Source organism: Sorghum bicolor, chromosome 4 (genome assembly GCF_000003195.3).
Source record: "Sorghum bicolor cultivar BTx623 chromosome 4, Sorghum_bicolor_NCBIv3, whole genome shotgun sequence".
In the NCBI taxonomy this organism is placed as follows: domain Eukaryota; kingdom Viridiplantae; phylum Streptophyta; class Magnoliopsida; order Poales; family Poaceae; genus Sorghum; species Sorghum bicolor.
This window is the reverse complement of record NC_012873.2, coordinates 37585746-37601025: the sequence shown is the minus strand read 5'-3', so window position 1 is coordinate 37601025 and position 15280 is coordinate 37585746. Positions and strand designations below refer to the sequence as shown.

General features: G+C 43.1%; 1 protein-coding gene across 1 annotated transcript; it reads right to left on the bottom strand.

The window, feature by feature from the left end:
- Positions 9928-14951, bottom strand: LOC110435116. The gene is made up of 2 exons (XM_021460481.1): positions 14249-14951; positions 9928-10296 (listed from the first exon to the last, which is right to left on the bottom strand). Exons 1-2 carry the CDS (start codon positions 14814-14816, stop codon positions 10193-10195), a joined length of 672 nt encoding a protein of 223 aa, XP_021316156.1. The 5' UTR covers positions 14817-14951; the 3' UTR covers positions 9928-10192.

The following is a 15280-nucleotide window of genomic DNA, read 5'->3' as shown; positions in this document are numbered from 1 at the left end:
GTGCCTCCAGATCTTCAGAGCGTGCACCACTCCTACTAACTCGAGGTCGTGAGTTGGGTAGTTGACTTCGTGCTTTCTCAATTGTCGTGAAGCGTAAGCTATAAGTCTACCATCTTGCATCAGCACACATCCAAACCCACTTTTCGATGCATCACAAAACACATCAAAAGGCTTCTCGATATTGGGTTGCGCTAGAACGGGAGCGGTGGTCAGCAACTTTCGCAATGTGTGGAAGGCTAGTTCACACCCTTCCGTCCAGACAAACTTATGATCCTTTTGCAGCAAACTGGTCATTGGCTTAGCAATCTTGGAAAAGTCGGGTATGAAACAACGGTAATACCCGACTAGGCCAAGAAAGCTTCGAACTTCCGAGACAGAAGTTGGTGCCTTCCAGTCCATAACTTCCTGTACCTTTGACAGATCCACAGCAATCCTTCTTCAGACAGAATATGCCCTAGGAAAGGAACTCTCTTCAGCCAGAACTCACACTTGCTAAACTTTGCATACAACTGATGCTCTCGTAGTCGCGTTAGTACGACTCCTAGATGCTCGGCGTGATCTTGCTCATTCTCAGAATAAACCAGAATGTCATCGATGAACACCACAACAAACTTGTCTAACTCTGGCATAAAGACCGAATTCATCAGATACATGAAGTATGCAGGAGCATTTGTCAACCCGAAGGACATGACAATATACTCGTACAACCCATATCTGGTGGAAAAGCAGTCTTCGGGATATCTTGCGGACGGATCTTGATTTGGTGATACCCAGACCTTAAATCTATCTTGGAAACCACTCTGGCTTTGGACAACTGATCAAACAGGTTATCAATCCTTGGCAATGGATACTTATTCTTGATTGTTACCGCAATGAGTGGACGATAGTCCACGCACATGCGCAGCGATTGATCCTTCTTTTTCACAAACAACGCCGGACAACCCCATTCCGACGAACTTGGGCAGATGAACCCTTTATCTAGTAACTCCTTCAGTTGATTCTTCAACTCAGCGAGTTCATTAGGCGGCATCCGGTACAGCCTTCTAGATATTGGTGCGGTACCTGGTATCAACTCTATTGCGAACTCTACTTCCCTATGTGGGAAAGTCGTGGCAATTCCTGAGGAAAAACATCAGGGAACTAACAGACTATTGGGATCTGTGGCAAAGGAACCACGTGCGTAGCACAAGAGATGCTAGCAAAGTCCAAGCGACGGGCCAGAGGTACTTCAAAAGATCCACTGCCCTGAGGTTCTCTGAGGGATAACACCCTCTTCCCTGTATCTATGACATCATCCCACTCTTTCATCCAGTTCATGCCCATGATAACATCCAAAACTAACCCAGGCATGACCACCAGATTTACTCTAAACACCCGGTCACTTATATCCAAGGTTACCCCTCGGACCACTCTATTTGTCAACACATCTGCCCCTGCTGAGCTGATGCGATAGCCATAACCCAGATTTGTAACTGTTTGGTCATGCTTTTGTGCAAATGCTTGGCTCATGAATGAATGCGATGATCCAGAATCAAACAAAACAACTGCAAGGTGTTGGTTGACAGAAAACATACCAGCTGTTACCGGTTCTCCTTTCGGTATCTCCTCTATCGAGGTATGGTGCAATCGAGCTGGGTAGGTCGTCTGCTGCCTCTTGGGGTAGGGACATTCCTTAGCAAAGTGCCCCATCTTGTGGCAGTTGTAGCATGGCCCCTTGGTCATGTTGTTGGCAGTAGGTGCCACAGTCTGAACTGCTTTTGGCTTGGCAGGAGCTATTGCCACCTTGTACGGCTTCTACTGTGTGGGAGGCCCGATGTTCCTTCTCTGCGGCGGTCGGAACATAGCACCTGGAGCAGGAGGACGATACTGCTGTCGCCCTACCACCGGTGCCCTAGACTGAGATGACCCGGCTTCAAAAGCCCTCTTATGAGACTTGGATGCACTATAGTTGTTGTTATTGTTCTCCTGGCTTAGACAGTCACTGATGTAAGCATTGAAGGTAGCCCGGGCTCCTGTACCCATGGTCTTCAACATCTTCGCGCTCAAGCCTCTCTGGAAACTAGCGATCTTCTTGGTTTTCGTGTTTACATACTCAGGGGCGTAACGAGCGAGATTGTTGAAAGCGTGTAGATACTCCTTCACAGACTTTGTTCCCTGTGACAGCCTCATGAACTCCCCAACCTTCATTTCCACCACACCCGGAGGAATGTAATTTCCTCGAAAAGCGGTGGTGAAGCGGTACCAGGTGATTGGGGTCCCCTCTGGGTAGGTGGTACGATGATGGGACCACCAAATCCCAGCAGGTCCCTGCAACTGATGTGCCGCATACTCAGCTTTAAGTTCTTCAGTCATCGGAAGAAGACGGAACTTTTCTCCATGGTGTTGATCCACTCATCTGCCTCGAGTGATTCTAAGGCCTCCTTGAAGACTGGTGGTTTGGTATCTATGAAGTCATTGAAAGAGCTGTACTCATTGGCTTCACGGCCGGCCTGGTTATCCCCACGGCGGGTATTGTCAGCAATATTGCGCAGGGCTTCTTCCATGTTGCGCTGCATCTGTTCTATGTTGCGCTGGCTCCCTAGAAACTGCGCGAAAGACAAGTCCGCTGTGTACGGAGGAGGCGGTGGTGGTGGCGGTGATGGTGCTCTTTCCTCATTCCGTTGAGCCCCACCTCCGGAAGTACCTGCTCCAAGACCGGGGTTGCTGTTACCCCCGCCACGTGTTTGCACCATCTGCATGCGTCAATGATAAGCAATCATTAGGAGTTGCCACCAACGGTAGACATGTGTAGAATTATGCCGTACTGAATTTACTGAGGAAACAAATTCACACAATAAACAGAGGCACAACAATTCATCATCCACACACAACATCACTACAGATTTCTTAACATTCAAGCAACAAGGTTCGCATACATCCAAAATTGCCAGCATACATACACTGGACTTTCAGCGTCATCACATGAAGTTTTACATAGCCCGGGTCCAAAATTACAAAACATGCCATGCAACAACAACATCAAAAGAAGAAGGACTAGCTCTAGAGCCCTAGCATCTACTCGCTATGGTCACTGTCCATGTCGGAGCCCTCCTCGTCCTCATCTCCACTAGCAGCTGCCCCCAACTCTGGGCCCTCATCCATTTCATCCTCAGAGTCTAACTCGGCTGCTCCAGGCAGGTGGTGAGGGTGGAGCTGGTTATGCAGCTGGTGGATCTCCTCATGCAAGTTCTCATTGTATTCCTCGGCATTGGCTAGCTGCTGCTCAAGCTCTAGCTGTCGGGCCCTCAGGGTGTCCTCCTCATGCCAGGCTTCATTCCTCTGACCAAGCACATGAACTAGCATGCGCTCGCAGTTCTTGTGAGCAGTAGTCACCCTGTCCCTCTGCTCTCTATTCTTCTGGACCGCCTGATCCCTCTCTTGGGTCACGCGGGCTAACTCTGCCTACAACCTCTCAACCTCAGTGTCAAACTCACACTGCAGCTGACGCTTATCATCCTGAACCGTGAGAAGAGACCCGGACAAGCGCCCCAAACAATGGTCCAGGCCTCCATAGGTCTTCATCAAGGCGTACACAACACTCATAGCGGCGCTGTCACTGTGCTGGTCCTCATCCGCACTCCTCTCTAGAGCATTCACCTCGGACTGATGCCACACCGAAGTGTAGGGGTCACCCCGGGGAAACACCCCAGCGAAGGCGTGGGCCAGCTCCTGTGGAAACCTCTCCATGAGGTTCCTCAGAACTGCGAAAGCTGCCCTGCTGGCACCGTGGAAAGGCGTGGTACCTTGGGACTCGTACACCCAACCGCCCCAGGCGGGGTCACCTCCACTAGTAGGGACCACTGCCTCGATCCCCACCAGGGTACCGTCACAAGCTGCTCCTTGTTCCAATAGTAGCGAGGTTCCCTTTCTTCGGGATACCCCATCGAACTGAGCACCCTCCATAGCAAGGTGGGCATCCCAAATTCCTCCAGGAACTTGCTCTTATGACGCGAGCTCCTGGCTGCCAACTGATGGTGAGGGGCCCGCCCACCAGTGGACTTGCGAGCGGTGAGCCTAGTGCGTGCCATCTGCTGCAAATGGAATACCTTGGGTAAGATCGAGGAGTACCTTTTATTAACTTAATAAAAATTGGGACAGATTTACTTTAAGGGAGAGAAGTAAGCAATGATATGAAATGAACATGATGCATGCACGGACTTACGATCTCACAAACTTAGAAACAAAGTTGACACTAATCGGTATATGCGGTGGCACACAACGTTCTCTCATACGTAACTTAACGGTCTAGGCGGGAACGTGGTTAGTGTACCTGCAGAAAAATCATTTCAGCCCAACCACAGTATGATCATGCAAACAAGAAGTTAAAGCTACACACCCCACACACATAGACATCCCGTCCATGCATATGACGTGTTACTACCCTCATCATCGCCCTAGTGACGGCATCGCCTCTCAGGATAGAATCTCCCAACATGCGGTACTGTTCCCAGGCACACCAAACATGTGTGCATGACACAACACCTTAACAACACTTCCCTAGATCGGCAGTGTATCCGATCATGCTCTCACAACTCCCACTTACCGAGGCGTAGAGGAAGAATTGATCCATACATTACCACACAAATGAATGGTACTCATACTATTGCACGCCGTATGAGCGACAAAATAGAAATATGATGCATTAACCCCCAAGTCAGCACTTAACTAGCCACCTTAAAGTCCTTAACTGGGCATAAAGCATATGACTATGGCACACTAGATAATTTTTTTTCAAAAACTTAGTTTGACACCTTGATTATCATTGATTAATAATAATCTTTTATTAAACCGGTTTAAGTTTAGTTTAGAACGTACTTATGAACAGTAACTCGCTAAACCTTGCTCCGATGCCAGCTGTAACAGAACCACCCAAATTATAAGAGATTAAGCCTAATAGTGACCATTTGCATAGTCAAACCATCGAGCTTAAGCCCATATAATCCCGGTAGTCCGTGAAATCTCGAAGGATTTCAAACCACATATCGTACATACAACCAAGATTGTAATAAGTTTAGCGGTCACCATTCACACTTACATCCAGTTTGCGACATTCATAAAATACATCGGAGTTCTTAAAATTATTACAAACCAAGTTCTCAAGTAGCGGAAGCTTCATAGTTCGAAAATAACACACACATACTTAGTCTGATATAGTGCCATAGTTCAGTCATTCCCACAAAAGCAAAAGAGGAGGTAGAGTGACCATCTCCCTTGGTCTAGTCATCGCCCATGGTCGGGTACAAGCAGAGAATGCAATAACCATAGTACATTTGACCATCTGCAAAACAACATGGGAGTAGAACCCTGAGTACGAGAATGTACTCAACTAGACTTACCTGTCATAAACCAAAAATAAAGACTCTTCAAGGATCATGAAGGCTATATAGTGGGGTAGCTGAGACTTTTTTTGCATAAAAGCACTATTCCACTAAACATATCCTAAAGAAAACCTTTCTTCTTTTAATTAGCTCAAGTTCAAAGTATCATTACCTATTATCTAGGTTTGCACCTGCACTATTGCAAACAAAAGTAGTAATATGATGGTACCTCATCATAGCATTCATAAATCATTTATCATTATAACCCAAGTGTTTCATAGTCCTTACTATGAGGACAGGGCTCATGTCAAGTGCTCACTATCCGGGAGCGGTGGCGATTCGAATCGATTTCTAACCAGCTGGCGAGGTATTCCCCACACAAACCACACTCACTGATCAAGTGAGCTACAGATCACCGTGTTACACTATCCAGGACCAATTCGCGGGTTCGGCAGGCACCGCCAGTACCCGAGGACCGTTCTGGCGATCGAGGTATCCAAGGTATACCAAGGTTGCACGTCGCGCCCTCGTCGTTCTCCTCAACCATCACCAATACAGCGCATGGTGGCTCGACTCCGGACCCGGATAGTGTTCAGGCTTCGCGGTCGGAACGACTTATCCTTCTAGCTAAGTGTGGGGCATGCGTTCAACATGACAAGAGGGCCGTCAACGATCGGTCCTTAATCGACACAGGCAGGGGCACTACGGTCAACCCACCATAAGACCCTGCCCAGTCTCAAATTCCCTTCCACACTTGGTTATTCTTTCCCAAAGCAATCACCGCTTAATCAAGCAGGTATCCACCTATATCTCGCAGGTAATAGGAAATCACCCGACTTTTACCGGACTAAGCAAACTAAGCACGGACTCTGTACCTAGCTACATAGGACAAGGCAGATACACGAGTGGTGATATCAAGGAGTACTTATGCATCAACGGTATCAAGCAATTCCTATCACTTAAATGCACATAGTAGAACAAGCATAATATATCATTTATGTTAGCGAGAATAGGGAGACTTAGAATGCTCTGGGCTTGCCTTTCTCAAACGTGCTCGGCTTGTAGTCCGGGCACTCCTGCAGCTCTTCTCCGGGCTCTGGTCCTCCGAGAGGTTCCTGCTCCTGGGTCTCCTCTTGCTCCTCGGGTCCCACCTCGTTCTCCTGCGAGCCTGTATGATGCATGTGTGCTCATGAGTGGAGTGCGAGATGCCCGAGATGAAAATGCTTATGCAAGTGGATACCAGATGATCATGTCATGATGCATAGATGATATAAGTGGTCACTCTTACAAGGTAGTCAACATCATCCAAGAATAAGCAATCCAACTAAGCATCTATTGCACTTTACTCTACAAGTTACCTTCATGGTTAACCAGCAAGCTAAGAAGATGCTTCAAAGATACACCAAACATCCTTTTTCTACATTTAATCTATGTATAACAATTTATAATTTATTTATTCACTTTTAGGCCTACAAAAGTAGCATACATTTATGTTCATCAATAAATTCCGCAAAAATTACAGAAGACCACTAATCAATCATAAAGTACCATAAATTTCTCATAATATTTGGACATTTATTTTGAGCTACAAAAATCACAAGATTAACCCATATAATTAAGTATAATTATTCTACTGTTGTGTAAGTGTCAAACAGCAGATTTCATATTTTTATAATTTACTTATTATCGTAAGAAACATCCACAAAAATTTCTAGATTAATTTCATGATCTAATTATTTATTAAAAATCATAAACCACTGCCATGCAAGCATTTAAATCATCATAAAATAATTCATGTAGCAAATAATGTGTAACATATTTTTCCCAAAGCCTAATCACCCATGCAGAGCCAACAAAACAAGTTTCATATTTTTCTGAGCTATATTTTAATTACTATGTATTTTCCAAATTCAGCAAAAACATAGATCAAATATATTTGTATAGAAAAGTTGTTCAAACATGACATGCAACCACACCAAACTATAGATCTGAGAATATAGAACACATCAATATTTATTTCATCAATTTTGGAGCCATGCATCTCAAGATATGGATTTTTCATCATTTAAATCAATTTTTGGAAAACCTTTATTTAAGAAAACCGACGGAAAACGCTAGATCTACCCAGATCCACACCCGCAGAGGCGCTGACAGGCGTGACCCAGGGGTTGTGTCCCCACGGGTCAGCCATGCAGCACTCCGGCCGTCTTCGGCCGGCCGGCTCTCGCCGACGGTGAGGTCTCCGGTGGCGCTGAGGGCACCTACGGCTTCGTCTCTTCGAGGCGAACACGTTGAGCTAGATCTCATCGACGGAGGAGGTCCCTAGCGGCAGCTATGGCGTACGGCGGAGCTCGGTGGCGCTGCTCACTGGCGTCCGGCCGTCTCCGGTCGATAGAGCGCGAACGGAGGAGTGCTTATGGTTCGCGGGAGCATGGCGACCACAACGCGCAAACAAACAAAGAGAAAGGTGGTCGGAAAGGGAAGATTCGCGCGGACCGAGAGCTCGCTGGAGCTCCGGCCATGTCGTGGCGGTGAAATCTCACCTAATACCTTGACGCGGACGGCCGAGAGCGTGCGCACGAGTTTGCGCTCATCGAGGCGGAGCTATGGGTGGGTTTAATCGAGCGTGGGTGACCGGAGTTGGGAGCTAGGCTTCGGCGCCAATGGCGCACGGCGGAGCGCCGCCGCGGCTGCTGCTACTCGCACGAGGAGGAAGACGGGAGAGAGAGAGGAGCGGGGGACAGAATGGCGCATCGGGGCGCGGGGTGCCGTCCCGACCGGGGTAAGCCGGTCGGCCGCTGCGCGTCCACGACGTCGGCGCCGGCTGGAGCGAGGCGGGCGCCGCGCGCGGGAGAGAGAGGGGAGGGGAAGCGGGCCACGCTGTCTGGCTGGGCCAAAAGGGAGGCGGGGCGGCCCTGCAGCGCGTGTCCCCTTTTCTTTTTTTTTTGAATTTCTTTTCTCCAAAAAGTTTAAATAAGACTTTTGAAGCTTTTACATAACTTTTCAGGGGCTGGAGTAAAAAGAAGCATTGCTCCCCACAAAATTTTCTACAACTTTGTTTTAATAAGCAAAGCCAAATTCCAAATAGAATTTGAGTCACAGATTAAAACTAATTCTAGGTTTTTAAACAAATTCATTTTAGGGATTTTTGTATAAATTCCATTTCTCAAATCCGATGGCTCCAAAAAGTTCACAAAATTACTCTTAAACCTTTTAACACACAATTCAACCTAATTTGAATATTTCACAATTTTTAGAAGCAAGCATAATATTTTTAACATATTTAATTCTCATAAAATAAAGCACATAAAATCACACTTTGAATTATGATTGTGCTCATGAGATGTGATGGTTATGCCATGCTTGATGAGAATGCTTATGAATGAGTTTATGAGACTAAGTGCATGCTTAACACCTAGGATGTTACACGATCGGCCTCCCGTTCGTTCCCGTGGCTTCTGGACTCTTTTAGATGTTGGATAATTGCGGTGCACGTTAATTTCTCTATGTAAACCCGACGTGTGGGCCTTTCCTTCGTATTTCCTCATAACCCTCTGTAGAAAAAGGCAAACACCAAAACTCATGGAATTCTATCAGATAAAACCCTAAGTCTGGATGTCGGTTGCATTTGGATCCTTTTCTCTATTTATTTGATGATTATATTTGATACTTAAGGACCGTCAACAAACTCCCCCAAGCTTACCTCTTGCTCGTCCCTGAGCAAGGATAGACTCAGTGATGGATCAGAAGTTGCTGTAATGCCTTTGAACGTTGACGGTACACATGCTTTCAAATGAGGTCTCATCTCTGAGTTAGAGTAAACTGTCAAGACTTAAAACTTTCTCATTTTACCTTTCACCATGGGACTTGTAACCGTCACTTCTGTCTTGAGTAGTTAAAAGATAGAACAACCTAGTCAAGCGCCATATCTCTTATTCTTGATCAGCTATAGCTCTGGAGTTTTTGCAGGTTTCCAAATAAAACTCAGAGATTACTTGTATGACTCTCTTAGATCTCTCTTTTGTGGTATTTCTGGATCCTCACCAAGGCAGTGACGGTACATGCCTTCTCTCAAAGTATGTGGTATTTGTGGTATAAGGCATAATGACATTGTCTTCTCTCTCATCCTACTCTAATAAGGCTTTTGATATCTTGAGCTCATAGGTGGGAGATAAAGTATACATACTTACAAGACATTTATTGCACAGTCAAACCATGGATCCAGAGAAACAAGTCAATAAGTCAAATCAAGATGTGCATGTGTGGCAAATGAATGGTGTATGGTGATGATGGTGAAAGTCTAATTCTTCTTTTGCTCTTTTAAGGGGATACATACCTTTCTTGCTCTTTTGAAACATTTTGAGGAGAATGAGATGCTCTATATTTTTTTTTCTTTCCTCTCAGGTGGGTATCTTGTACCCCTAATTCTATTGTCGGACACTTGTCCGTTTTTACCTTTGATCTCACTTTTTTTTCTTTTGAGGTTCCGGGCACTTGCCCCTTTTTATTTCCTCGTATCCTTTCTCTTCTTTTTTTTCTTTTCTTTTTTTAAAGAGCACTCATTTCCTGAAATAATATTTTTTTAGATCAAAGACCGATTGGTCCTGCTTTTTATAGAAAGCAAAAGGTATTGCTGTGGCAACCAGCTTAAAAAAGGTTCAAGAACGTGCATATTGCACACTCCTCTTAACAGTAACAGTTTAGGGAAAGGAACTTAACAAAAGATTACATCAAAGCTTTATGAACTTTGACACACTTCTTAAGCAAAAAGCTCCACTTCAGAGACCAGCCCTTTCGCCTCTTTTTCTTGAGCATTTTAACTCTCCACTTCTCTGCTATACCACTAATCTTGGACGCTTTACGTCAAAATTCTTGAAAGTCGTTCCACCGTCTTCGAAATCCAGCCTTTTTCTTTCTCCTTCAGTAGAATGCTCCATTTCTGCATGAAGATAATTGATCGATGCACCACCACATTAGGGTTCGAAATAACCTTGTTGTTGAAAACAAAATCATTACGAATTAACCATAAGATCCAGCAAATACAAGCAAGCAAAAAGATCATCTTCAAACTAGGTGTATCTCCTCTACCACAACTATAGTTCAGAAAATGTTGGAGATTAGTTGGTGTTTGTGTCCAGAATAAAGCATCATGAAAAAACCACCAACAATAGTTCGCTAGGTGACATTCAAAGAAAATATATTGAGTTGTTTCTAAGTTTCCACACATTTTACAAAATTCATCTCCCGGCCAATTTCGTTTAACTAGATTCTGTGCTGAAGGGAGACAATCTGAATAGATGGACCACAGAAAAAAACTAATTTTCAGTGGTATTCTGGCTCTCCATATGCTCATAATCTCTCTATTTTCAACTCTAGGAAAAGTCAATTCTTTATATAAAGAGGTTGTTGTGAATTTTTCATTTTTCTCTAAAGCCCACATAACTGTGTCTGGTTCATTTAGTAACTGAAACTCTTCAATACTTGCAACAAGTTGCTGCCACTCTTCAATTTCTAGAGGACCAAACGATCTTCTAAAAGTGAGATTGATCATGTTATCTTTAAGTACCTCATATACTGTACACGCTTGTTCATTACAGACATTGAAAATTCTATTATACAGGATGCTGAACGGGCATTCTCCCAACCAAATGTCTAACCAGAATCGTGCTTTCTTGCCATTTCTCATCAAATAGATAAGACCCCGAGAACAACAATGTTTTACTTCATGTAAACCAGCCAAGAACTGAGAAACCCCTCTATTATTTGAACTATAGAAGCCTCCTTCCCCCAGGTATTTAGCTCGTAGCAAATTACAACATGGATTATTGTCTCCTCTCTCCAGCTTATATATCCACTTAGATAACAAGCATTGATTCATCACTCTAGTATCTGTAAAACCCAGACCTCCTACTGGTTTTGGGGTAGCAAGGACCTCCCATCTCATCATATGGTATTTCTTTTTTTGCCCTGGCCCATGCCAAAAGAAATTAGATCTAGCAGTCTCCATTTTATTGTGAGCCTCCCCTTTCAAATGGAAAACCCCCATCACATAGTTAGGTATAGAGCTCAAACATGATTAAGTGAGTATCATTTTGCCTCCATATGAAAGAAGACAACTCTGCCAAGTAGGAACTCTCTTTTGTACCTTCTGATAAACATATGCAAAATCCAGTGAACTTATGTAATATCTGTCCAACATGACCCCTAAGTATTTCATAGGAAAGCTTCCTACATTACAATTGAAAATATCTGCCACTTCTTTTTGTTTTTCAAATGTAGCTTCAAGAACAAAAACTTCACTTTTCTGATAATTTATTTTAAGTCCTGACATTGCCTCAAAACAATACAACAAGAATTTTGTATTGCAGATAGACTCCTCATCAAGGCTCAGAAACAAAATTGTGTCATCAGCATATTGTAAGTGTGTCAACCCCCTACCACCAACTCTGGGACTAATCCTCTGATAAAACCACTTTCCTTAGCTCTTTCTAACATCGTCAACAAAGTATCTCCCACTAGATTGAAAAGCATTGGTGACAACGGATCTCCCTGTCGTAGTCCTTTATATGTTCTAAAATAATTTCTAGGCTGACCATTAATCATAACCCCCACTCGCCCCCCTCTATTACTTGTTGCATCTAGTGTATGCATTTTGCCGGGAAATTTTTCTTTGTAAGCACCTCCATCATAAATCTCCATTGCACGTTGTCATATGCCTTCTCAAAATCTAGTTTCAAAATGATCCCCTGCTGGTGATGCACCCTAAGGTGGTGTAGCACCTCATGTAACATCACAATCCCTTCTAGAATGAACCTACCAGGAATAAAAGCTGTTTGAGAAGGACTGATTATTTTATTTGCAACCTTAGCCAGTCTCATGGTCAAAACCTTTGTAAACCACTTATAATCTACATTCAACAGACAAATAGGTCTATATTGCTTAATATTGTTTGCTTCTTTCAATTTAGGAATCAATGTAATCATGCCGTAGTTCATTCTACTCATGTTGAGTTCTTCAGAATGTAACTTATTGAACATCTCAACAACTGTCTCTCCAATGTGTGGCCACATCTTTTTGTAAAAACCTGCAGGCAGCCCATCAGGACCCGGAGCCGAGTTTGAATCCATATCTTTGAGGGCTGCTTCAATCTCACTTACTAAAAAAGGTTTTATCAGTTCATTAGCTTCCTCCTCTGAAAGTACCTCTTGACTAGACCAGAAATCATCTTCAATTGACACCCCTCTATCCTCCTCTGATCCAAAAAGTTTTTTATAGTACTCCTCTATATGTTCTCTTAAAGCTCGATCCCCAGAGATTATCCTATCATCATCTTCAAGAGAGAAGATAGTGCACTTCTTTTTCCTTTCATTTGCTTTATTATGAAAAAAGCCGGTATTTGCATCTCCTTGAAGGATCCACTTCAACCCCCCTATCTTTTGCCACTGAATTTCCTCAAAAGCATAGATTTGTTCTAAAGCTTGCTCTTTGGCGTATCGTTCACTCCATTGTGTGGCATTTAAGTATTCGTCTTCAGCTCTTGTATCAAATAATTTGATCTCCTCCATCAAAGCTCTTTTATCCTTCCGTAACTGTCCTCTCACATTATTACCCCATCCTTTACAGAAAGTTCAAATATGTTTTTTAACTCTCTTCCAGTAATCCTGAATATCTTCACTTTCTCTATTTGGCCACCTATTCACTAGCTTCTCTTGGAACTCTGCATCAGTGAACCAAGCCATCTCAAATCTGAAAATATATGGATGATTTACTCTAGTATCTTCTGTTGTAACCAAGAGTGGATTATGATCTGAGCCTATTCTTGTGAGAACTTCACATGTTGCCCAGGGATAAGCAAACTCCCAATCATAGCTGATGAAAACCCTGTCTAGAGTACTCATAATAGGTTGCTCTTGCTTGTTTGTCCATGTGAATTTACCTCCTTTCCTCAGCATCTCTCTGATACCAGTGTCTAAGATAAAATTATTGAACATATCCATCCTGCCTTGATCTGCGTTTTGTGTGGATTTTTCTGAGGCAAAACGGATGAGATTGAAATCACCACCTAATATGAAAGAGCATTGTGTGTTATGAATTTTGTTTGTCAGTTCTTTGAGAAAATTTTGTTTCCTCTCATGTTGCACAGGACCATAAACATTGATAACTTCCCAAACCAAACCATCTTTCCTATTTTTTGCTCTTATGCTCGCAAAGAAAGAACCTCTGTCATGGTTGATCACCTCTATATCTCCGTTTTTAACTCCTGTTAGAATACCTCCAGAGTGACCTTCTGCCTCTGTCCAGATCCAACTAAACTCCTGGCCATTAACTAAATCTTTTAAAATATGATCAGAGAAATCTCTCTTAATTGTCTCTTGCAAACACACTACATCAAAGTGATAATGATTCATGAGATCTTTGAACTGACCCCTTCTGCCAGCTCCTCCCAGACCCCTAATATTCTAGAAGATAATTTTCATTTAAACTTTCTTTGGTCTTCCCGCTTGGGGGAACTCTTCACAGACTCGCTTAATGGCTTGTTCTTTTTAGGTCTTCACCTCTTAGGCACAGTAATCTTCTCATGTGTGTTTTTTTCTTACCATTATTGTCAGTTAACCCCTCTATACTCAAATCTGTTTGATCATTAGTACCCAACTCTATGTCTGAATCCACATCTAAACTAGCAAAACGATTAGCAGAATCTGTTATGTTTTTTTTAGATTTAGTTTTCTCTCTAGCCTCTATAATTGCTGCATTTGCAATCTCATGTGCCTTAAGCCTGTCAATTGCTAGATGTGCTTCTGTTTCATTGCCTAATTTGATTTTACAACTATTTGCAAGTTTTGATAATTTATCAACAGATTGAGAGTGAAATGTAGTGAATTTTGATATACCTGTGATTTCATTTCTTGCCGCTTTGAGCATGGTCGCCTTCTCCTGTATGTTGCCTTGGGTGCCAGCTCTCGTACTTCTTCTTTGGGCAATTGCAGGTTGGCTTATGACTTCTCGGAGCATCCACCCCTCCTTATCTGTTTCTTTCTGCTTTTCAGAAGATATGTTGTCTTGTTTGTCTATGGGAAACACCTCACCTTCACTCTCTATATTTTCTTCATTGATCATGTTGGAAGTAGCACCTTCACTAAAGTTCATAAATTTCTCCAACTTTTCGGTTCTGTTTTCAATTCTCTTCTCTATTAATTCCATCTCATCTTTCTGCTTTTGAGCATCTTGATTCTCCAATTCCTTTTCATACATCTCAATCTCAGCTTTGTCTTGTTCTGTTAATACATAGTCATCATCATAATCTAACAGCTCCTCTTCCATCTCTTCACTTTGAGCTGATTTCTCAATTTCTTTTGTTGTAGTCATCATTTTAGATTGTTCTTTGTCTGTAACAGGGTGTGACTCCCTCAGATTTTGACTCTGCAACTGTGTATCAGATCCATCATTTTGCAAATTCATTATCTCAGTGACCCTTTGATGAAAACATCCCCTGACATCTCTTTCTCTTCACCTGTATCACTTTGTTGAGTCAAAATTTGTTGCTCTCCAGATGCTATGATAGTTTCCTCTCTTTCAACTGAAGCTATTTTCTCACATATCTCTTTTACTGCATCATGAGCCTTTGAACTCTGCTGATTAGTGTTGGCTTGGTGAAGGAAAGCAACTCCTCTATTGGAATCAGAAGTATGACCACCCTCATGCTTTTTCTGTTTTTGCTTAGCTTTAGAATTTTCTTGATTATATTCGTCCTCCTCCTCATCCTCTTCATTTTTGTCTCTATGTCTGTCAAATTTTGATATGTTGAGCTCTTTGTCAAACTGATCTTTGCCATTTTCAACCACCCATTTAATCCTGTGACTATCTCCATTGAAAAAAACCTGTGTTTCCCCTTTAACTTCCCTGGAATCTCTACAGCCCAATTT